Raw genomic sequence first — 23,777 nt, forward strand, 5'->3', positions numbered from 1 at the left:
TATGTTTTCATTTGTTGTATTGTGATTTTAACGTCTTTCTTAATTTGTAAAATGATAAATATTATTATTATTATTATTATGTATTTTGTGTATAAATCATGCTGTACAGATACAATTATATATATATATATATATATATATATATATATATATATATATATATATATATATATATATATATATATATATATATATATATATATATATATTTCTTGTTCAGTTGTTTGTCAAAAGTCAAATCACAGGTGACATTTACAGGAGATTTAACCTTTGACCCACATATGACCCAGTCTATAAAATGTGTTCATTTAATCTGATTAAACACATTTTATTCTCTGCACTTGCTTTTTCTGCCTGAAGATCCGTTACTATAGCAACCCGAAAACTCGCGAGACTTCGCGGTAGCCCCAAGCGGAAGTGTGACGTCATTGAAGTAAACAAACAGCAGATGCACGGGTGTGTAGATGCAGCGATGCTAGCGCAGAGAACGACTCCTCAAACCTTTAGTTTCATGTTTTATTTGTCTATATCTGAGTTTTGTGTCTCAACCTGCAGATCCCACTGTGACCGCGGCGAGTTACAGCCTGATACTCAAAGGAACTGTGTTGGAGCTAATGCTAAGCGGGGCTAATGCTAAGCGGGGCTAATGCTAAGCGGGGCTAATGCTAAGCGGGGCTAATGCTAAGCGGGGCTAATGCTAATGCTCACGTTACTTTTCACGGTGCGTTCACACCCTGGAGCGCGCTGGACGCCTCTCGTTGGATGTTGTTCTTGGAGAAGAGGCAGTGACTGGACACAGAAGAAGCTGCTCTATGTGTCAGGCTTTAGCCCATAACTTTGACTGTTTGGTTGAAGGACTTCCAGAACTCTCTGCCACTGCTCCTGTAAGTATCATATGTGTCGTCCAGGTGGGGTCAAAGATGTTTAAATCCCCCTGTAAACGTTACATTATTTTGACATACTTTTGCCACTGTTACGACCCATGGTTTAAAAAGTCTCCACAAAGTTAGAGAACGACTTAAGACGTCTTTTCATTTTACAAAAATGTCATTCAATAAGTTCTGGTGTCTTGAGGAAGGGAGAGAAGACAACACAAATTAAAGCCGCAAGCGGCATCGAACGGCCCTCGCGGGCCGTGCTTCGCACTCGGCCGACCCAGCACTCCCTGTGGGTGGCGCTGACGCACCACTTGTTCCTTTTTAATTGCGGCTTTGGGCTGCACTTTTCACCAAACAAGTCAAAAGACAATGGAAGTGCTGATGCACAAAATGCAAAAACATGGGTTTTCCAGGCATCGCCATGGCAACACCGTGCAAAATACAAACTTGGCCCCCTGGACTTTTTTGACGGGGACGACCTGAAGAATCACTGTGCCAAATTTCACATTCCTCAATGAAGCGAATAAGTCGTTATAGGATTTTGAAATGTACGAAAATTCGGAAATTGGGCGCTTTCGCACATCGCCATGGCAACATAGTGAAAAATATGACATGGGTCCCATTGACTTTTTTAAACAGAATGACATGAAGAGTCATGGTACCAAATTTCACATTATTCCATAAAACTAATATTTTTCCCATGAATGGGAAAAATTTGAAGGTTGGCGCGCCCGTCATTCGCCATGACGTCCCATTGATTTCCATTCATTTTAGCAGTAATAAAGATGGCCCATGCCTGCGGCATAGGGGCTTGGATAGGGCTCGATGCCAGGAGTGTGTTTGGGGACATGAGCGCTTCGCGCTGCGTGCTTCGCCCATTGACTCAATGTTGACACTGCCCTGTAGGGGCTAGGGCCTAATTAGTGAGTGGCCCATGTTTACTCTGGCAGGGACACTGGGCCCAGGTGTAAGGGTAAAGCAACGAGATGTCACAGCTACTAGAAACTAGAATAAATTGATTGTACTACATGGCCACATTAAAATACACAGTATTTAGTCCATTTACTTCATTAACATCTATTTTCCTTTGTAGAGCTACAGGATCCTACGACAGAATGACGTTCACCTGTGACCAGTGTGGAAAAAAGTGGGCCACATCCTCCAGACTGAAAGTACACTACAGAACTCACACAGGAGAACGGCCATACAGCTGTGACCAGTGTGGAAATAAATTTAAAGAATCTGGTGCACTCAAAGTACATATGAGAATCCACACAGGAGAAAGGCCCTACAGCTGTGACCAGTGTGGAAATAAATTTAAAGAATCTGGTGCACTCAAAGCACATATGAGAATCCACACAGGAGAAAGGCCCTACAGCTGTGACCAGTGTGGAAATAAATTTAAAGATTCTGGTGCACTCAAAGCACATATGAGAATCCACACAGGAGAAAGGCCCTACAGCTGTGACCAGTGTGGGATGGAATTTAAACAGTCTAGTACACTTAAAACACATATGAGAATCCACACAGGAGAAAGGCCATACAGCTGTGACCAGTGTGGGACGAAATTTAAATATGCTGGTGCATTTAAATCACATATGAGAATCCACACAGGAGAAAGGCCATACAGCTGTGACCAGTGTGGAAATAAATTTAAAGATTCTGGTACACTCAAAGTACATATGAGAATCCACACGGGAGAAAAACCATTTAAATGTGACCAGTGTGGAAGTGAATTTAAAACGTCTGGTGCACTCAGGGTACATATGAGAATCCACACAGGAGAGAAACCATTTGAATGTGACCAGTGTGGAAGTGAATTTAAAACGTCTGGTGCACTCAGGGTACATATGAGAATCCACACAGGAGAGAAACCATTTAAATGTGACCAGTGTGGAAATACATTTAAAAATTCTGGTACACTCAAAGTACATATGAGACTCCACACAGGAGAGAAACCATACACATGTGACCAGTGTGAGAAAATGTTTTCTGATTCATCCAGTCTGAATAAACACATGAGAATTCACACCTGGCACAGACTATATCAGTGTGACCAGTGTGAAAAGGCTTTTAGAACATCACAGCAACTCTCCAGTCACTACCGAACGCACACAGGAGACAAACCAAAAGACTGTGAGGAGAGTGGGAAGGATTTTAAATCTGTGAGGACTTTGAGAAAACCTGCTCATCTGAAAGTGCAATGTCTTGAACACACTAAAGGAGACAGAGCTGCTGACGCTGGATCATGTGAGACTAAAATCAGACTCAAAAAGCTGGAGATCAGACTTCAGAGACTCCAGCCTGTGGCGTTTGACTCTGTTTGACTCTCAATTTTTTATTTATTTATTTTTTTTTTGTGAATACTGTGATAAAAATATGTTAAAAGTGAAATAAAAAAGGTGAACATAAAGTCCAAGTTTTACTTCATGATTTTGATGTCTTATGTCTTTCATATGCACCAAAGAAATTTAGAAATGCCACAAATATAAACACCACACACAAACTGTTTAAAAAAGACCAAGCTTTTCTTATATAAACAGGTTAATCATTCAATGTTGTTGATGTGAATGTCTGTAATGTTTGGAAAAGAGACGAGAGCATTTTTTAATACTAGGCCCAGCCCCACTCGTCTCTGTCTTTGATGGTGACCCTGTTTTTTTAAGTAGTTCTGCCTGAGAAGTTCGTGCTGTTTTGCAGATTTCTCATGACCAGTGTGTCCATCTTAGGGTCAGGAACATGTATCACAGAATCATGAGGTATTTCCTTTGACCATGTTTAAAAAGGGATGTGTCAACAAACTAAGTCCTGTCACATCTGTCAATTGACTAATAAGCCAAGTGGCAGAATGTTCTGGAAGTCCTTGAACTAAAAGTGAAAAGTTATAATTCAGGCCTTGCATATAGAGCAGCTTCTTCTGTGTCCAGTCACTGCTGCTTCTCAGTCTCAGGTCGTTTCACAGCTGCTGTAGTTGGTCAACTGTCCCTCCACCGCTCCACACTCTACTGATTGGACCAGAGTGCCCAAACAGGAGCATTTGAGAATGGGCAGCTTTTCAAATCTCACATGAGAGACAGACATTAGGCTGTTACACAAAACAAAGGGCAACATTATAATAATAAAGATCATGAAGTTTCAGTCAGTGGGTGGATTAGTCCATGGAGCTGTGGGCTGATGGGCTGAGGCAGAGGTGTGAAGGGCTGAGGGAGTGGGGCATTGTCAAAGTGAAAACTGAGCCAAAACATATCTACAGTGATCTGCAATCATAAGGTCGTCTTTATTGTTATTTCATGGGTCTTTACACTGCACATGGGCACCAGACAGGGGTGTCCACTATCCCCATATGTTTTATCAAATCAAACCCCAACTTTTAGAGGGCAACAAACCCCTAAGCCCCTCTGCCTTTCTGGGCACTCAAGGTCACCGTACATACAATATATACATATACAGACGGTTAAAATCAACATTTATGAACATACAGTTAAAAACATTCAGATAAAAAACATTGAAAAAGGACAGGGCAGGTGTGGATTATAAAGAACATGTCAGTCTGAACACGTGGGTTTGAGTTTGGATTTGAAGTGTGAGAGTGTGTCAGTGTTGTGTCAGGGGGGAGGTCAGGGGGGAGGTCAGGGGGAAGGTCAGGGGGGAGAGAGTTCCAGAGCTGAGGAGCAGAGCGGCTGAAGGCCCTGCTCCCCACGGTGATGAGCAGGGCTGAGGGAACAGAGAGATGGAGAGAGGAAGAGGAGAGAGCGAGCGGGTGTGGCAATATGGAGGAGGTCTGAGAGGTGTGGAGGTGCGAGGTTATGGAGGAGGTCTGAGAGGTGTGGAGGTACGAGGTTATGGAGGAGGTCTGAGAGATGTGGAGGTGCAAGGTTATGGAGGAGGTCTGAGAGGTGTGGAGGTGCAAGGTTATGGATGGCTTTGAATGTGTGGAGCAGGATTTTATATTGGATGTGGTGTGAGATGGGGAGGTGCTGTAGGACGTGAGATGGGGAGGTGGTTGTGAGATGGGGAGGTGCTGTAGGATGTGAGATGGGGAGGTGCTGGAGGATGTGAGATGGGGAGGTGCTGTAGGATGTGAGATGGGGAGGTGCTGTAGGATGTGAGATGGGGAGGTGCTGTAGGATGTGAGATGGGGAGGTGCTGTAGGATGTGAGATGGGGAGGTGCTTGTGAGATGGGGAAGTGCTGGAGGATATGAGATGGGGAGGTGCTGTAGGATGTGAGATGGGGAGGTGCTTGTGAGATGGGGAGGTGCTGGAGGATGTGAGATGGGGAGGTGCTGTTGGATGTGAGATGGGGAGGTGCTTGTGAGATGGGGAGGTGCTGTAGGATGTGAGATGGGGAGGTGCTGGAGGATGTGAGATGGGGAGGTGCTTGTGAGATGGGGAGGTGCTGGAGGATGTGAGATGGGGAGGTGCTGGAGGATGTGAGATGGGGAGGTGCTTGTGAGATGGGGAGGTGCTGGAGGATGTGAGATGGGGAGGTGCTTGTGAGATGGGGAGGTGCTGGAGGATGTGAGATGGGGAGTTGCTGTTGGATGTGAGATGGGGAGGTGCTGTAGGATCTGAGATGGGGAGGTGCTGTAGGATGTTAGATGGGGAGGTGCTTGTGAGATGGGGAGGTGCTGTAGGATGTGAGATGGGGAGGTGCTGTAGGATGTGAGATGGGGAGGTGCTTGTGAGATGGGGAGGTGCTGGAGGATGTGAGATGGGGAGGTGCTGGAGGATGTGACATGGGGAGGTGCTGTAGGATATGAGATGGGGAGGTGCTGTAGGATGTGAGATGGGGAGGTGCTTGTGAGATGGGGAGTTGCCGTTGGATGTGAGATGGGGAGGTGCTGTAGGATGTGAGATGGGGAGGTGCTTGTGAGATGGGGAGGTGCTGTAGGATGTGAGATGGGGAGGTGCTGTAGGATGTTAGATGGGGAGGTGCTTGTGAGATGGGGAGGTGCTGTAGGATGTGAGATGGGGAGGTGCTGTAGGATGTGAGATGGGGAGGTGCTGTAGGATGTTAGATGGGGAGGTGCTTGTGAGATGGGGAGGTGCTGTAGGATGTGAGATGGGGAGGTGCTGTAGGATGTGAGATGGGGAGGTGCTGTAGGATGTGAGATGGGGAGGTGCTTGTGAGATGGGGAGGTGCTGTAGGATGTGAGATGGGGAGGTGCTGTAGGATGTGAGATGGGGAGGTGCTGTAGGATGTGAGATGGGGAGGTGCTGTAGGATGTTAGATGGGGAGGTCCTTGTGAGATGGGGAGGTGCTGTAGGATGTGAGATGGGGAGGTGCTGTAGGATGTGAGATGGGGAGGTGCTGTAGGATGTTAGATGGGGAGGTGCTTGTGAGATGGGGAGGTGCTGTAGGATGGGAGATGGGGAGGTGCTGTAGGATGTGAGATGGGGAGGTGCTGTAGGATGTTAGATGGGGAGGTGCTTGTGAGATGGGGAGGTGCTGTAGGATGTGAGATGGGGAGGTGCTGTAGGATGTGAGATGGGGAGGTGCTTGTGAGATGGGGAGGTGCTGTAGGATGTGAGATGGGGAGGTGCTGTAGGATGTGAGATGGGGAGGTGCTGTAGGATGTGAGATGGGGAGGTGCTGTAGGATGTTAGATGGGGAGGTCCTTGTGAGATGGGGAGGTGCTGTAGGATGTGAGATGGGGAGGTGCTGTAGGATGTGAGATGGGGAGGTGCTGTAGGATGTTAGATGGGGAGGTGCTTGTGAGATGGGGAGGTGCTGTAGGATGTGAGATGGGGAGGTGCTGTAGGATGTGAGATGGGGAGGTGCTGTAGGATGTTAGATGGGGAGGTGCTTGTGAGATGGGGAGGTGCTGTAGGATGTGAGATGGGGAGGTGCTGTAGGATGTGAGATGGGGAGGTGCTGTAGGATGTGAGATGGGGAGGTGCTGTAGGATGTTAGATGGGGAGGTGCTTGTGAGATCGGGAGGTGCTGTAGGATGTGAGATGGGGAGGTGCTGTAGGATGTGAGATGGGGAGGTGCTGTAGGATGTTAGATGGGGAGGTGCTTGTGAGATGGGGAGGTGCTGTAGGATGTGAGATGGGGAGGTGCTGTAGGATGTGAGATGGGGAGGTGCTGTAGGATGTTAGATGGGGAGGTGCTTGTGAGATGGGGAGGTGCTGTAGGATGTGAGATGGGGGAGGTGCTGTAGGATGTGAGATGGGGAGGTGCTGTAGGATGTGAGATGGGGAGGTGCTGTAGGATGTTAGATGGGGAGGTGCTTGTGAGATGGGGAGGTGCTGTAGGATGTGAGATGGGGAGGTGCTGTAGGATGTGAGATGGGGAGGTGCTGTAGGATGTTAGATGGGGAGGTGCTTGTGAGATGGGGAGGTGCTTGTGAGATGGGGAGGTGCTGTAGGATGTGAGATGGGGAGGTGCTGTAGGATGTGAGATGGGGAGGTGCTGTAGGATGTTAGATGGGGAGGTGCTTGTGAGATGGGGAGGTGCTGTAGGATGTGAGATGGGGAGGTGCTGTAGGATGTGAGATGGGGAGGTGCTGTAGGATGTTAGATGGGGAGGTGCTTGTGAGATGGGGAGGTGCTGTAGGATGTGAGATGGGGAGGTGCTGTAGGATGTGAGATGGGGAGGTGCTGTAGGATGTTAGATGGGGAGGTGCTTGTGAGATGGGGAGGTGCTGTAGGATGTGAGATGGGGAGGTGCTGTAGGATGTGAGATGGGGAGGTGCTGTAGGATGTTAGATGGGGAGGTGCTGTAGGATGTTAGATGGGGAGGTGCTTGTGAGATGGGGAGGTGCTGTAGGATGTTAGATGGGGAGGTGCTTGTGAGATGGGGAGGTGCTGTAGGATGTGAGATGGGGAGGTGCTGTAGGATGTGAGATGGGGAGGTGCTGTAGGATGTGAGATGGGGAGGTGCTTGTGAGATGGGGAGGTGCTGTAGGATGTGAGATGGGGAGGTGCTGTAGGATGTGAGATGGGGAGGTGCTGTAGGATGTGAGATGGGGAGGTGCTGTAGGATGTTAGATGGGGAGGTGCTTGTGAGATGGGGAGGTGCTGTAGGATGTGAGATGGGGAGGTGCTGTAGGATGTGAGATGGGGAGGTGCTGTAGGATGTGAGATGGGGAGGTGCTGTAGGATGTTAGATGGGGAGGTGCTTGTGAGATGGGGAGGTGCTGTAGGATGTGAGATGGGGAGGTGCTGTAGGATGTGAGATGGGGAGGTGCTGTAGGATGTTAGATGGGGAGGTGCTTGTGAGATGGGGAGGTGCTGTAGGATGTGAGATGGGGAGGTGCTGTAGGATGTGAGATGGGGAGGTGCTGTAGGATGTGAGATGGGGAGGTGCTTGTGAGATGGGGAGGTGCTGTAGGATGTGAGATGGGGAGGTGCTGTAGGATGTGAGATGGGGAGGTGCTGTAGGATGTGAGATGGGGAGGTGCTGTAGGATGTTAGATGGGGAGGTCCTTGTGAGATGGGGAGGTGCTGTAGGATGTGAGATGGGGAGGTGCTGTAGGATGTGAGATGGGGAGGTGCTGTAGGATGTTAGATGGGGAGGTGCTTGTGAGATGGGGAGGTGCTGTAGGATGTGAGATGGGGAGGTGCTGTAGGATGTGAGATGGGGAGGTGCTGTAGGATGTTAGATGGGGAGGTGCTTGTGAGATGGGGAGGTGCTGTAGGATGTGAGATGGGGAGGTGCTGTAGGATGTGAGATGGGGAGGTGCTGTAGGATGTGAGATGGGGAGGTGCTGTAGGATGTTAGATGGGGAGGTGCTTGTGAGATCGGGAGGTGCTGTAGGATGTGAGATGGGGAGGTGCTGTAGGATGTGAGATGGGAGGTGCTGTAGGATGTTAGATGGGGAGGTGCTTGTGAGATGGGGAGGTGCTGTAGGATGTGAGATGGGGAGGTGCTGTAGGATGTGAGATGGGGAGGTGCTGTAGGATGTGAGATGGGGAGGTGCTGTAGGATGTTAGATGGGGAGGTGCTTGTGAGATGGGGAGGTGCTGTAGGATGTTAGATGGGGAGGTGCTTGTGAGATGGGGTGGTGCTGTAGGATGTGAGATGGGGAGGTGCTTGTGAGATGGGGAGGTGCTGTAGGATGTTAGATGGGGAGGTGCTTGTGAGATGGGAGGTGCTGTAGGATGTGAGATGGGGAGGTGCTGTAGGATGTGAGATGGGGAGGTGCTGTAGGATGTGAGATGGGGAGGTGCTGTAGGATGTTAGATGGGGAGGTGCTTGTGAGATCGGGAGGTTGCTTGTAGGATGTGAGATGGGGAGGTGCTGTAGGATGTGAGATGGGAGGTGCTGTAGGATGTTAGATGGGGAGGTGCTTGTGAGATGGGGAGGTGCTGTAGGATGTGAGATGGGGAGGTGCTGTAGGATGTGAGATGGGGAGGTGCTGTAGGATGTGAGATGGGGAGGTGCTGTAGGATGTGAGATGGGGGAGGTGCTGTAGGATGTGAGATGGGGAGGTGCTGTAGGATGTTAGATGGGGAGGTGCTTGTGAGATCGGGAGGTGCTGTAGGATGTGAGATGGGGAGGTGCTGTAGGATGTGAGATGGGGAGGTGCTGTAGGATGTTAGATGGGGAGGTGCTTGTGAGATGGGGAGGTGCTGTAGGATGTGAGATGGGGAGGTGCTGTAGGATGTGAGATGGGGAGGTGCTGTAGGATGTTAGATGGGGAGGTGCTTGTGAGATGGGGAGGTGCTGTAGGATGTGAGATGGGGAGGTGCTGTAGGATGTGAGATGGGGAGGTGCTGTAGGATGTGAGATGGGGAGGTGCTTGTGAGATGGGGAGGTGCTGTAGGATGTGAGATGGGGAGGTGCTGTAGGATGTGAGATGGGGAGGTGCTGTAGGATGTGAGATGGGGAGGTGCTGTAGGATGTTAGATGGGGAGGTCCTTGTGAGATGGGGAGGTGCTGTAGGATGTGAGATGGGGAGGTGCTGTAGGATGTGAGATGGGGAGGTGCTGTAGGATGTGAGATGGGGAGGTGCTTGTGAGATGGGGAGGTGCTGTAGGATGTGAGATGGGGAGGTGCTGTAGGATGTGAGATGGGGAGGTGCTGTAGGATGTTAGATGGGGAGGTGCTTGTGAGATGGGGAGGTGCTGTAGGATGTGAGATGGGGAGGTGCTGTAGGATGTGAGATGGGGAGGTGCTGTAGGATGTTAGATGGGGAGGTGCTTGTGAGATCGGGAGGTGCTGTAGGATGTGAGATGGGGAGGTGCTGTAGGATGTGAGATGGGGAGGTGCTGTAGGATGTTAGATGGGGAGGTGCTTGTGAGATGGGGAGGTGCTGTAGGATGTGAGATGGGGAGGTGCTGTAGGATGTGAGATGGGGAGGTGCTGTAGGATGTGAGATGGGGAGGTGCTGTAGGATGTTAGATGGGGAGGTGCTTGTGAGATGGGGAGGTGCTGTAGGATGTTAGATGGGGAGGTGCTTGTGAGATGGGGTGGTGCTGTAGGATGTGAGATGGGGAGGTGCTGTAGGATGTGAGATGGGGAGGTGCTGTAGGATGTTAGATGGGGAGGTGCTTGTGAGATGGGGAGGTGCTGTAGGATGTGAGATGGGGAGGTGCTGTAGGATGTGAGATGGGGAGGTGCTGTAGGATGTGAGATGGGGAGGTGCTGTAGGATGTTAGATGGGGAGGTGCTTGTGAGATCGGGAGGTGCTGTAGGATGTGAGATGGGGAGGTGCTGTAGGATGTGAGATGGGGAGGTGCTGTAGGATGTTAGATGGGGAGGTGCTTGTGAGATGGGGAGGTGCTGTAGGATGTGAGATGGGGAGGTGCTGTAGGATGTGAGATGGGGAGGTGCTGTAGGATGTGAGATGGGGAGGTGCTGTAGGATGTGAGATGGGGAGGTGCTGTAGGATGTGAGATGGGGAGGTGCTGTAGGATGTTAGATGGGGAGGTGCTTGTGAGATCGGGAGGTGCTGTAGGATGTGAGATGGGGAGGTGCTGTAGGATGTGAGATGGGGAGGTGCTGTAGGATGTTAGATGGGGAGGTGCTTGTGAGATGGGGAGGTGCTGTAGGATGTGAGATGGGGAGGTGCTGTAGGATGTGAGATGGGGAGGTGCTGTAGGATGTGAGATGGGGAGGTGCTGTAGGATGTTAGATGGGGAGGTGCTTGTGAGATGGGGAGGTGCTGTAGGATGTTAGATGGGGAGGTGCTTGTGAGATGGGGTGGTGCTGTAGGATGTGAGATGGGGAGGTGCTGTAGGATGTGAGATGGGGAGGTGCTGTAGGATGTGAGATGGGGAGGTGCTGTAGGATGTTAGATGGGGAGGTGCTTGTGAGATGGGGAGGTGCTGTAGGATGTTAGATGGGGAGGTGCTTGTGAGATGGGGTGGTGCTGTAGGATGTGAGATGGGGTGGTGCTGTAGGACAGGGGTCGGCAACTTCGCTTGGCTTCGGGCCAGTTTTTTTCAGCGCCCACAGGTGGCGGGCCAGATGGTAAAGGTATTGGCTTATATATATTTATAAATACATAAATATGAATTACATGCATTTTAACTCACCTAAAACAGCCAATTAAAAAATCCTCGGGCAAAAGCTTTTGCTCCTTTTATTATGGTTTTGGTAAGAATTATGCCTTTGTTTAACGTGGTAATATGGATACTAAAGGCGCACAGTATCGGGTAGAGCTATGAAAAACTTTTCACTTTAAGGTTTTACCTCATTTATTCAGGTCTTTGTCTCATGATATTAATTGAAACTAATACTTTTGTGGTTAAAATGTGCGGATTTAAACAAGGATAAAATCTTTCTAAGACGGTTACTTGAACCAGGAAGCTGCGTAATTATTGCTTATCGTCAAATCTCTCCATCAAAATTCTTTTCTCACGCTGTCTTCTTGTGACCATCACTGCGATTTAGCTCTGCCTCGAAGGTTAAACTACGACAGGCTTTTAGTCGTGCGTAATACCGCACTAACGGCTTCCTTACTCCGCATTTGGTGCCGTAATGACCTGCACCTTTACGCACCACTGTGGGAGAGCTGTAGGACTTGGATGATGCCAAGTGCAGCAAGGATCGTGATAAAATCACAACGTAAATGAAAAATGTTTAAAATTGACATGGCTAAGTGGATTTATGTTGTGTCAAACATGAGCAAAGGTCGGGAACAATAAAACCTGACATGCGGACAAAAAGCAAGTCCCCACCCCGGTTAAAAGAAATCTTCAAACTGAGTATTTTGACAGTTTTGTGATTAAGTGATTTATTTTAATAAAATAGGGAATTTTGAATAACTAACCACAGAAGTGCAAGAAGGCTATAGCGCAACTGGTGCACATTCCTTGAGCTGCGCGCCGTCTGCACACTTGCCTCACCAGATGTTCAAAAACAGTTAGCCACGATTTTGACTGGTGAAGGTGTATGTACACACCAGTTCATTGTTTGCTTTTAATGTTGTGTTACATGCACACCATGGGCAGTGGAATGCCCGTAGCGGTGCCCACATAACTTGGTATTTGTCGTAACGGTGGGTGTAGCGGACCAAAGGATGCAGACTCGGGGAATATTTACAGTATTTATTAAAGAAATGACAAATGGTGCAGTTCGAGGGTTGATCCGGCGGTGAGCAGGAGGTGAGGCACGGGCCAGGATCCAGGAGCGGAACGTGGAGCGCAGCGGAGATGACGATGCGGGCAGCACCAGGGCAGGACGCAGAGTGCTAACCAGGGTCCGGGGTCGCGGAATGCAGAGATAAAACAGACAGTACCGGGGCTGGGAAGCAGGGTGGAAGCAGGGTCGGAGCTGAGCCGGGAGTGCTGAGACGGTCCAGCAAGCTGGGTGGAGACGCACATACGATCCGGCACCGAACGGGGATGAGGCTGAAACTAAGATGAACCGGCACTGAACAGGGTGTAGAAACGCAGATGATCTCGCCCTGAGTGTCTGGTCCTGCCTCCTCTTATACACAGCAGGTGGTGGTGATCGCGCTGATGAGCTGCAGGTGCGCGCAGGAGGAGCCAGGAGCTCAGCCCAGCTCGGCAGGTGAGGGAGGGAACGAGCAGGACAGGAGGAAAAACGTGGAGCAGACGGAGCGGATCATGACAGTATTAAAGAATCAATGCCGGAAGAAAGTCCAAAATCCTCTGGCGGGCCAAAATAAATTGGCAAAGGGCCAACATTTTCCCGCGGGCCGGACGTTGCCGACCACTGCTGTAGGATGTGAGATGGGGAGGTGCTGTAGGATGTGAGATGGGGAGGTGCTGTAGGATGTGAGATGGGGAGGTGAGGAGTTTGAGAAAATTGGAGGTGAACCAGGATTTGACTTCATCGATACAGATAAGAAGGGATGATGGAGGGAGGGATGATGGAGGGAGGGATGAGTTTGGTTTGAGAGGTAGAGCTGGGTGTCATCCGCATAGCAGTGGAAGTGGAGGTGGTGTTTCTGGAAAATGTGACCAAGGGGGAGGAGATAGATGATGAATAGGAGGGGACCGAGGACAGAACCCTGGGGAACACCTGTGGAGATAGAGACTGGATGAGAAGTGAAGGATTTGAGCTGAATAAACTGAGTGCGGTCAGAAAGATAAGAGTGCTACTACTACTACTACTACTACTACTACTACTACTACTACTACTACTACAACTACTAGAACTACTAAAAAGATCCCCCTCAAGAGTTTTATTTCACTTTAAAAAAAACACAGCTCAAATGTATTGACTCCAAAATAATGGTTTGATGAGAGGCCCATTGTGCAAACGACTCCTGGTGCAAACAGCTCCCACAGAGGAAACACTAGACACAGTAACAACGAACAACAAAACAATGTAGGTAAGATTATTGAAATAATTAGCTGGAAAATACAGCACAGTAAACCACATAAATCATTACTCCATTAGAGTAGTCAAAAACACATATACCAAAAAACAAGAAATGATCCTCATCAAAATCACATACAAATCATTATAAAACATAGAATTTACCTACTTATTTGAACAAGTAGCAAAACTGAAAAAGCCACAAAGTTACACTGCATCAGAACAAGAATAAAACATATACACATATATCTGGACCACTGTGATTCTGCAGATATAACACCTAATAGAAATATCAAACTAAGTACTGTTATTAGTGGGGAGACAGTGTGTGTCAGAGTCATTGTGTGTGTGTGTGTGTGTGTGTGGGGGGGGGGGGGGGGGGGGGTGCTTGTGAATCAGACTGCTAGCATCTCCAGGTGTACAAACAGCAGCAGAGAAAACACACACAAACTGCCAAGTACAATCTTGATTCTGAATGTGTGTGCAGTACACTCAGTAGGGGGTACTAACAAACATTACAGACTTAGAACAATGACCTTACTTTTTATTAACCAACCATTACTTTGTTTGCTTGCCTTAACTGCATGAATAATACAGCAAAAGGCATGTTCTTACTGTAGTATAGTGTAACTATAGCAATATAGTCGTAATAACTTGTAAGAATTCTCATAATGACCTTGATACAAAACCATAAGCAAATGTACATTCCACATCTACTTCCCAATTATCCTACAAATACAATGACTGTGACATATACAATGATATTGGAAGTAATGTATGTAGGATGGAAAAGTCAAAGGATGAAAGAGCAGCTATTTCTGGTGGCATAAATCCCACGGTCGCAAGGGTTGGCGAGGGCCTTTATCACTGCTTGCAGTTTTAATTATTAGGCCCGAGCCTGGGACTCCGTCCCGGCGAGGGACACAAAACCGTGTCTGGAGCATGGAAAATGGCAAAAATCAAGTAGTAAACACGCCCTGACATGGCAGTGAGTGGTGTCAAAAATTAGAACTCGACGAGCTCTAATTGTCACAAAAGACCCCGAGAAAAAATAACGAAAGACGACTCGGTAGCGCCACCTCAAACTTTGATTTTCATGGGGCCAATGGGAGCCCGACTCGGAAAAAAGTCAAAGTAAAAATCTGAAACTCCCATCAAAAAATAGTACATGTCGGGACACGACAAAAATGATATTATGGCCCCGCCCTAAAATGTACAGGACGCCGGCCATATTGGATCAAACCCGGGAAAGACAAAAGTGCACACCCTCACATTCAGGATATTTTCTCGCACAGTTTTCATCACAAACACTTCAAATTTGGCCAAATCCCACTAAACCCATGTGTGATTAAAGATTATCAATTACATTTTGATTATGACTTTGGGTGTGGTCAGGGTGAATTTTCAACAAAATCACAATTTTTGGAAAATTTCAATAAAATATTTCTCTTTCACACATTTTTTTGTTGGGAAAACGCTAATACAGCGTTTATGCACATGTGTGAGCTGAACGCAATGGTATGCAAATCAAGGCACTCTCTCACAAAATGGCTCTCTAGCGCCCTCTTTAAATTTCATTTTCAAAAATTCGTAGAAGACAAACGATTTGTCGTGGACTTCAGAAAAAAAATCACAGGGGCCTTATTTGTGATGGGGCACAATGTGAGAAAGTCACATGACTGTAGCTGTTATGGTTTAGGAGAAAAATAATGGGTGGAAAAAAAAAATCCATTATTATTATTATATGTGCCGGATTGAAGCCACTTTTGACCCCCTGAACGTTAATATAAAGTCAATTTTATTGCACCCAAAATTCAAGACTGGTGAAAAATTTATTATTTTTACCTGTGTTTAATGTGTAAAAATTTTGAAAAATGTCTCGGTAGCGCCCCCTAAAACTCCAATGCATTTTTTTTTGCAAAGTTTGACATAAACATTTGAAATTTTGCACATACATCCTCCTTGACATACTGATCAAAAAAGTCAATGAGATCATACCTCTATTTGCAACTATGTTACCGTGGTAACATAATAAATGTGTCATTGAAATGAATGGGGTTCACAGTACTGGACTTTGTTGTAGACTAAATAGATGCTCTACACTCATCAAACTATGGCCTAAAATTCAAGATTGGCAAAAAAAGTTGTATTTTCATGTGCAAAAAAATTTATGTATCAAAATGACTCAATAGCGCCACCTCATAAATCAAAATACATTACGTCAATGAGAGACCTTTTTCATCGTAGACAAATGAAATTTGGTACAAACATAGAACATGTTAAGACAAGTAAAAAATTATATTATGACCCCACCCTAAACCCTACAGGAAGTCGGCCATTGTGGGCGGAACCCCATTTTTTCAAAATTTTACCTCTCACATTTGAATTTTTCATGCCTCTAATTTTCATTCAAGAAACTTGCAAATTGGTCAAAATGAACTAGTCCCATGTGGGATTATAGGCTACTCTCTTGGATTTTTCTAAATTATAAAATGTGGGTGTGGCCAGCCTGCAAAAAAAAAAAAAAAACGTTTTTTTGAAGTTTTCAATGTCCCGTAACTCAAACATGCAGTTTCCTATTTTCCGGCATTAATATACGTTTTGTTCAAAATCTTGATCTGAGTGCATAGATATGCAATTTACATATGTCAAAGATTACATTGCTCCACAGCGCCCTCTTTCATGTTTTTAAATAGCACGTAAAAAAATTTGTTTGTCACAAACATTTGAAATTTGGCATGGACATCCGCCTTCAAATACTGAACAAAAAAGTCATGGACACCATACCTCTATTTCCAACCGTGTGGGCGTGACAATGTCATAAATGGTCTCATTGGAATGAAAGCAGAAGTATTATTGAGACGGTGATTTTGGGGGGAGGGGCGAAGTAAGCGGGAACGAAACGCAGGAGCTTCACGGTGGCGTGTACCCCGCGGTTGCAAGGGGTGGCGAGGGCCTTTATCACTGCTCGCAGTTTTTATTATTATTATTATTATTATTATTATTATTATTATTATTATTATTATTATGTATTTTGTGTATAAATCATGTACAGCTACAATTATATATATATATATATATATATATATATATATATATATATATATATATATATATATATATATATATATATATATATATATATATATATATTTCTTGTTCAGTTGTTTGTCAAAAGTCAAATCACAGGTGACATTTACAGGAGATTTAACCTTTGACCCACATATGACCCAGTCTATAAAATGTGTTCATTTAATCTGATTAAACACATTTTATTCTCTGTACTTGCTTTTTCTGCCTGAAGCTCCGTTACTATAGCAACCCGAAAACTCGCGAGACTTCGCGGTAGCCCCAAGCGGAAGTGTGACGTCATTGAAGTAAACAAACAGCAGATGCACGGGTGTGTAGATGCAGCGATGCTAGCGCAGAGAACGACTCCTCAAACCTTTAGTTTCATGTTTTATTTGTCTATATCTGAGTTTTGTGTCTCAACCTGCAGATCCCACTGTGACCGCGGCGAGTTACAGCCTGATACTCAAAGGAACTGTGTTGGAGCTAATGCTAAGCGGGGCTAATGCTAAGCGGGGCTAATGCTAAGCGGGGCTAATGCTAAGCGGGGCTAATGCTAAGCGGGGCTAATGCTAATGCTCACGTTACTTTTCACGGTGCGTTCACACCCTGGAGCGCGCTGGACGCCTCTCGTTGGATGTTGTTCTTGGAGAAGAGGCAGTGACTGGACACAGAAGAAGCTGCTCTATGTGTCAGGCTTTAGCCCATAACTTTGACTGTTTGGTTGAAGGACTTCCAGAACTCTCTGCCACTGCTCCTGTAAGTATCATATGTGTCGTCCAGGTGGGGTCAAAGATGTTTAAATCCCCCTGTAAACGTTACATTATTTTGACATACTTTTGCCACTGTTACGACCCATGGTTTAAAAAGTCTCCACAAAGTTAGAGAACGACTTAAGACGTCTTTTCATTTTACAAAAATGTCATTCAATACGTTCTGGTGTCTTGAGGAAGGGAGAGAAGACAACACAAATTAAAGCCGCAAGCGGCATCGAACGGCCCTCGCGGGCCGTGCTTCGCACTCGGCCGACCCAGCACTCCCTGTGGGTGGCGCTGACGCACCACTTGTTCCTTTTTAATTGCGGCTTTGGGCTGCACTTTTCACCAAACAAGTCAAAAGACAATGGAAGTGCTGATGCACAAAATGCAAAAACATGGGTTTTCCAGGCATCGCCATGGCAACACCGTGCAAAATACAAACTTGGCCCCCTGGACTTTTTTGACGGGGACGACCTGAAGAATCACTGTGCCAAATTTCACATTCCTCAATGAAGCGAATAAGTCGTCATAGGATTTTGAAATGTACGAAAATTCGGAAATTGGGCGCTTTCGCACATCGCCATGGCAACATAGTGAAAAATATGACATGGGTCCCATTGACTTTTTTAAACAGAATGACATGAAGAGTCATGGTACCAAATTTCACATTATTCCATAAAACTAATATTTTTCCCATGAATGGGAAAAATTTGAAGGCTGGCGCGCCCGTCATTCGCCATGACGTCTGGGGTCCGCCATTGACCTCCCATTGATTTCATTCATTTTAGCAGTAATAAAGATGGCTAGGGCTCGATGCCAGGAGTGTGTTTGGGGACATGAGCGCTTCGCGCTGCGTGCTTCGCCCATTGACTCAATGTTGACACTGCCCTGTAGGGGCTAGGGCCTAATTAGTGAGTGGCCCATGTTTACTCTGGCAGGGACACTGGGCCCAGGTGTAAGGGTAAAGCAACGAGATGTCACAGCTACTAGAAGCTAGAATAAATTGATTGTACTACATGGCCACATTAAAATACACAGTATTTAGTCCATTTACTTCAGTAACATCTATTTTCGTTTGTAGAGCTACAGGATCCTACGACAGAATGACGTTCACCTGTGACCAGTGTGGAAAAAAGTGGGCCACATCCTCCAGACTGAAAGTACACTACAGAACTCACACAGGAGAACGGCCGTACAGCTGTGACCAGTGTGGAAATAAATTTAAAGAGTCTGGTGCACTTAAAGCACATATGAGAATCCACACAGGAGAACGGCCCTACAGCTGTGACCAGTGTGGGACCGAATTTAAACAGTCTGGTGCACTTAAAGCACATATGAGAATCCACACAGGAGAAAGGCCCTACAGCTGTGACCAGTGTGGGAAGGATTTTAAACAGTCTGGTGCACTTAAAGCACATATGAGAATCCACACAGGAGAACGGCCATACAGCTGTGACCAGTGTGGAAATAAATTTAAAGAGTCTGGTGCACTCAGGGCACATATGAGAATCCACTCAGGGGAGAAGCCATTTGAATGTGACCAGTGTGGCAAGCAATTTAAATATTCTCAAGTCCTCCATCAACATATGAGAATCCACACAGGAGAACGGCCGTACAGGTTAATCATTCAATGTTGTTGACGTGAATGTCTGTAATGTTTGGAAAAGAGACGAGAGCATTTTTTATACTAGGCCCAGCCCCACTCGTCTCTGTCTTTGATGGTGACCCTGTTTTTTTAAGTAGTTCTGCCTGAGAAGTTCGTGCTGTTTTGCAGATTTCTCATGACCAGTGTGTCCATCTTAGGGTCAGGAACATGTATCACAGAATCATGAGGTATTTCCTTTGACCATGTTTAAAAAGGGATGTGTCAACAAACTAAGTCCTGTCACATCTGTCAATTGACTAATAAGCCAAGTGGCAGAATGTTCTGGAAGTCCTTGAACTAAAAGTGAAAAGTTATAATTCAGGCCTTGCATATAGAGCAGCTTCTTCTGTGTCCAGTCACTGCTGCTTCTCAGTCTCAGGTCGTTTCACAGCTGCTGTAGTTGGTCAACTGTCCCTCCACCGCTCCACACTCTACTGATTGGACCAGAGTGCCCAAACAGGAGCATTTGAGAATGGGCAGCTTTTCAAATCTCACATGAGAGACAGACATTAGGCTGTTACACAAAACAAAGGGCAACATTATAATAATAAAGATCATGAAGTTTCAGTCAGTGGGTGGATTAGTCCATGGAGCTGTGGGCTGATGGGCTGAGGCAGAGGTGTGAAGGGCTGAGGGAGTGGGGCATTGTCAAAGTGAAAACTGAGCCAAAACATATGTACAGTGATCTGCAATCATAAGGTCGTCTTTATTGTTATTTCATGGGTCTTTACACTGCACATGGGCACCAGACAGGGGTGTCCACTATCCCCATATGTTTTATCAAATCAAATCCCAACTTTTAGAGGGCAACAAACCCCTAAGCCCCTCCATGAAATCAGCCTCAATTCTATCAATTAAACCCTGCTTACCTTTCATATTCATACAAAATGTAGAAACAACTATGTGCATTCATTAAGGTTTGGTTTACAAGAAAGAAGTGTTACTCTGACCAATTAAACAAGACCTAAAATATCATTAAAGGAACTTGGAAGGTTATCAACCAATTACTACAAAAATATGTTATCTATAAACAGTTGTACACCTTTAGTCTTTTTTCATGGTGCAACTGCACATGAAAGTCCCGCTGAGATTGCACAGAAATGTAACAATTTTTTTGTTAATTCTGGTTTGTAATTGGTAAAGAATATGTGAACCGCTTATGGGGGTCCATTGGATTTTTGTCATGTCCAGACATGTTCTATGATTTTTACATTGGCCCCATGAAAATCAACCTTTGAGGTGGCGCTACTGAGTCGTCTTTCATTATTCAAAACAAAACTTCAGCTGAAAAGATGCAATTAAGAAAATAAAAAAAAAAATCTTTTAAAAATATGTCTTTTTGCATTTGTACTTTTTGACCCTACAGATAGTTCAACTCCACAGTCTGGATTCTCTGAAGCCTGATCTCCAGCTTTTTGAGTCTGACTTTACCCTCACATGATCCGGACTCAGCAGCTCTGCCTTCAGTCTGCAAAATGTCGACATGTTTCAGACGGTTCCTCACAGATCTGAAAGCCTTCCCACTCCTCACAGTCTTATGGTTTGTCGCCTGTGTGTGCTCAGTAGTGACTGGAGAGTTGCTGTTTTGTAAAAGCCTTTTCACACTGGTCATACTCATATTGTCTATGCCAGGAGTGAATTATCATGTCTATTCAGAAAATGCTTTCTCACACTGGACACATATGTTTGGTTTTTCCCCAGTGTGGATTTTCTTGTTAATGGAGGTCAGTAGATTGTTTAAATTCCTTCCCACACTGGTCACAGCTGTTTGACCTTTCTCCTGTGCGACTTCTGTAGCGTACTTTGAGTGCTGAAGCCTTGGCCCATGTCTTTCCACACTGCTCACATGTGAACTAATTCAAGGTGGTGCCACATGGTGATTTGGTGTGCTGTGTGTTGTTTGTTTTTGTGTGTATACCGTGTGTCGGCATGCTCTTACACCAGTGAAGAGCTCTTACACATCAGAACAATGACTCCGGCTGATCTACTGACAGTTTTTTTTAGTGCCTGCAGTAGATTTAGTTCACTTTTTGGCCAAAAGAGTGAGACGCTGAAGACGAGGAAAGCGGCACTCGCACGCTCTTACCTGGGATTTTCCTCTCCAAAGTTCGCTCACTCAGCAACAAGACTGACGGACTGGCGCTGCTGATGAAGAGAAACAAGGACTTTTTAGCCTCTTGCGCCTTGTGCTTCATTGAGACATGGCTCAACGAGCGTATCCCGGACTGCGCGCTTCATCTGGAGGGATTCCAGCTCCTCCGCACGGACAGACGACGGGGACTCTCCGAGGGAAAGATGAAAGGTGGAGGTGTCTGTTTCTACATCAACAACGCCTGGTGTACGGATGTGACTGTGATTTCCCAACACTGCTCTCCCGCCGTGGAATATCTGTTCATTAACTGTAGGCCTTTTTATTCTCCACCTCATCCCTGCTGACAAACAACGGCTGAGACTCTCCAAACCTGCTGTGAGGACTTCTAAGAAGTGGAGCAGTGAGGCTGTGGAGGAGCTTCGCACGTGTTTGGACACTACAGACTGGGATGTGTTGAAGGCCACAGACAGTTTGGATGAGGACACAGACACTGTGACGTCATACATTCAGTTCTGTGAGGACAGCATCGTCCCACCATGCACCAGGGTGACTTTTCACAATGACAAACCCTGGTTCACACCCACACTGAGACATCTGAGGAGGGAAAAGGAGATGGCTTTCAGGACAGAAGATCGTGAAGGCTACAGGCGTTGCAAGTATGCTTTTAGCAAAGAGGTGGAAAGGGCTAAAGCGAAATACAATACACGTCTGGAGCAGCATTTCTCCACCAACGACTCTGCTTCTGTCTGGAGAGGGCTTAGGCAAATCACCAACTACAGGCCCAAAGCCCCTCCCGCCGTGGACAACAAACAACTAGCAGAAAAGTTAAACGGCTTTTATACGAGGTTTGAAGTTTCACACCCCTCCCCCTCCTCCCTCACCATCATGGACATTATCTCCAAACCCACCTCGGACCCCCCCCTCCTCCCCCACTGCCCTGACAGTTTTGGAGAAGGTCATGACTAAGCTTTTCAGGAAGCAAAACTCCCGTGAGGCCCTGGGCCCTTACGGTGACACTGTGCTGAGGAACTGGCTCCTGTCTTCACGGACATTTTTAACACCTCCCTGGAGTCATGTCACGTCCCAGCCTGCTTCAAGCTGTCCACCATTGTCCCTGTCCCCAAGAAGCCCAGGATCACTGGACTTAATGACTACAAACCTGTGGCGCCAACGTCCGTAGTCAGGAATCATTTGAGCGCCTGGTCCTGCACCACCTCAAGTCCTTCACCTCCCCCCTCCTGGACCCTCTGCAGTTTGACTACAGAGCCAATTGGTCTGTAGACGACGCCATTAACCTGGCCCTTCACTTCATCCTCCAGCATCTGGACTCCCCGGGAACCTACGCCAGGATCCTGTTTGTGGACTTCAGCTCTGCATTCAACCCCATCCTCCCTGCTCTGCTCCAGGACAAGCTCGCTCGGATGACACCACCCTCATTGGACTCATCTCGGACGGCGATGAGTCTGCCTACAGGAGGGAGGTGGACCAGCTGGTGTCCTGGTGCAGCAGCAACAACCTGGAGCTCAACGCCCAGAAGACAGTGGAGATGATTGTGGACTTCAGGGAAGTCACAGCCCCCCTGCCTCCCCTCACCCTGATGGACTTCCCCATCACCACTGTGGACTCTTTCCACTTCCTGGGCACCTGCATCACCCAGGATCTCAAGTGGGAGCCGACCATCAGCTCCCTCATCAAGAAAGCCCAGCACAGGATGTTTTACCTGCGACAGCTGAGGAAACACAAGCTGCCAGTCCAGATGATGGTGCAGTTTTACACAGCCATCACTGAGTCCATCCTCACCTCCTCCATCACTGTGTGGTTCACTGGGGCCAGGGACAGACAGAGACTGCAGCGCATTGTGCCTCTGCTGAGAAGGTGATTGGCTGCTCCTTCCATCTCTACAGGACCTGTCTCCAGGACTCGGGGGGAGCAGGCCGTAGAGCAGCTGACACTTCTCACCCTGGACTATTGGACTATTTGAGCCACTTCCCTATGTGTCATGACGCCCGTTTGTTCCTGTCCTCCCGTGCTCTCTACCCCTCCCCGACCTGTCTGCCCGGAGCTGGGCGGAGTTCAAGACTTCTCCCGCACGCACCTGGAGCGCATCAAGCGTAATCACCGCCACCTTTCTGCTGAGTACTTGAGGGCTCGGCAGACTACATCTCGGCGCCAGAACGTCCGCGTGTAAACATCCCTGTCCTCGCTCATCCTCGTCCCACCTACTGACTCTTAGCCAGGGCTCCAGGACGGTGGCGGACTACACCATTGACTTCTGGACGCACGCGGCAGAGGTGGATTGGACAGACAGCACTCTGCAGGCTGTTTTCGTGCGGGGGCCTGAAATGAGCACCTAAAGGATGAGCTGGTGTCTCGGATGAACCCTCCGACCTACGGTCACTCATCACCCTCACCAACCGGATCGACACGACACTCACCAGCCCCGCCGGAGCTACGCGCCGCTCCTCTGCCACCGGAGGAGCCCATGCAGGTCGACCGGACCCTCGTTTCGGCCGAGGAGCGTCAGCGGAAGCTTCGCCTGGCCGGAGCCTGCCTCTACTGCTTGTGAGCGCGGGCATTTTATAGCCACTTGCCCGG

At 47.3% G+C, this 23,777-nt stretch overlaps 1 protein-coding gene across 1 annotated transcript; it reads left to right on the top strand.

Moving 5' to 3' along the window:
* The first annotated feature begins 1,993 nt into the window (after nt 1–1,993).
* LOC117381526 (zinc finger protein 239-like) lies at nt 1,994–23,536 on the top strand. Its single transcript, XM_055226667.1, has 4 exons — nt 1,994–2,134; nt 17,391–17,446; nt 18,527–19,063; nt 23,416–23,536. The coding sequence occupies exons 1-4, from the start codon at nt 1,994–1,996 to the stop codon at nt 23,534–23,536; spliced, it is 855 nt and encodes a 284-aa protein (XP_055082642.1).
* Nucleotides 23,537–23,777: the final 241 nt, after the last annotated feature.

This window comes from Periophthalmus magnuspinnatus, chromosome 14 (genome assembly GCF_009829125.3).
Source record: "Periophthalmus magnuspinnatus isolate fPerMag1 chromosome 14, fPerMag1.2.pri, whole genome shotgun sequence".
Taxonomy (NCBI): Eukaryota; Metazoa; Chordata; class Actinopteri; order Gobiiformes; family Gobiidae; genus Periophthalmus; species Periophthalmus magnuspinnatus.

Excerpts from the sequence above, each read along its gene's own strand:
- LOC117381526 (XM_055226667.1), top strand. The coding sequence starts at position 1,994 with ATGACGTTCACCTGTGACCAGTGTGGAAAAAAGTGGGCCACATCCTCC. Across the intron at positions 2,135-17,390 it reads AAGAATCTGGTGCACTCAAA|CCCATAACTTTGACTGTTTG; the intron begins GTACATATGAGA and ends GTCAGGCTTTAG. Across the intron at positions 19,064-23,415 it reads ACAGGAGAACGGCCGTACAG|CCAGGGCTCCAGGACGGTGG; the intron begins GTTAATCATTCA and ends ACTGACTCTTAG.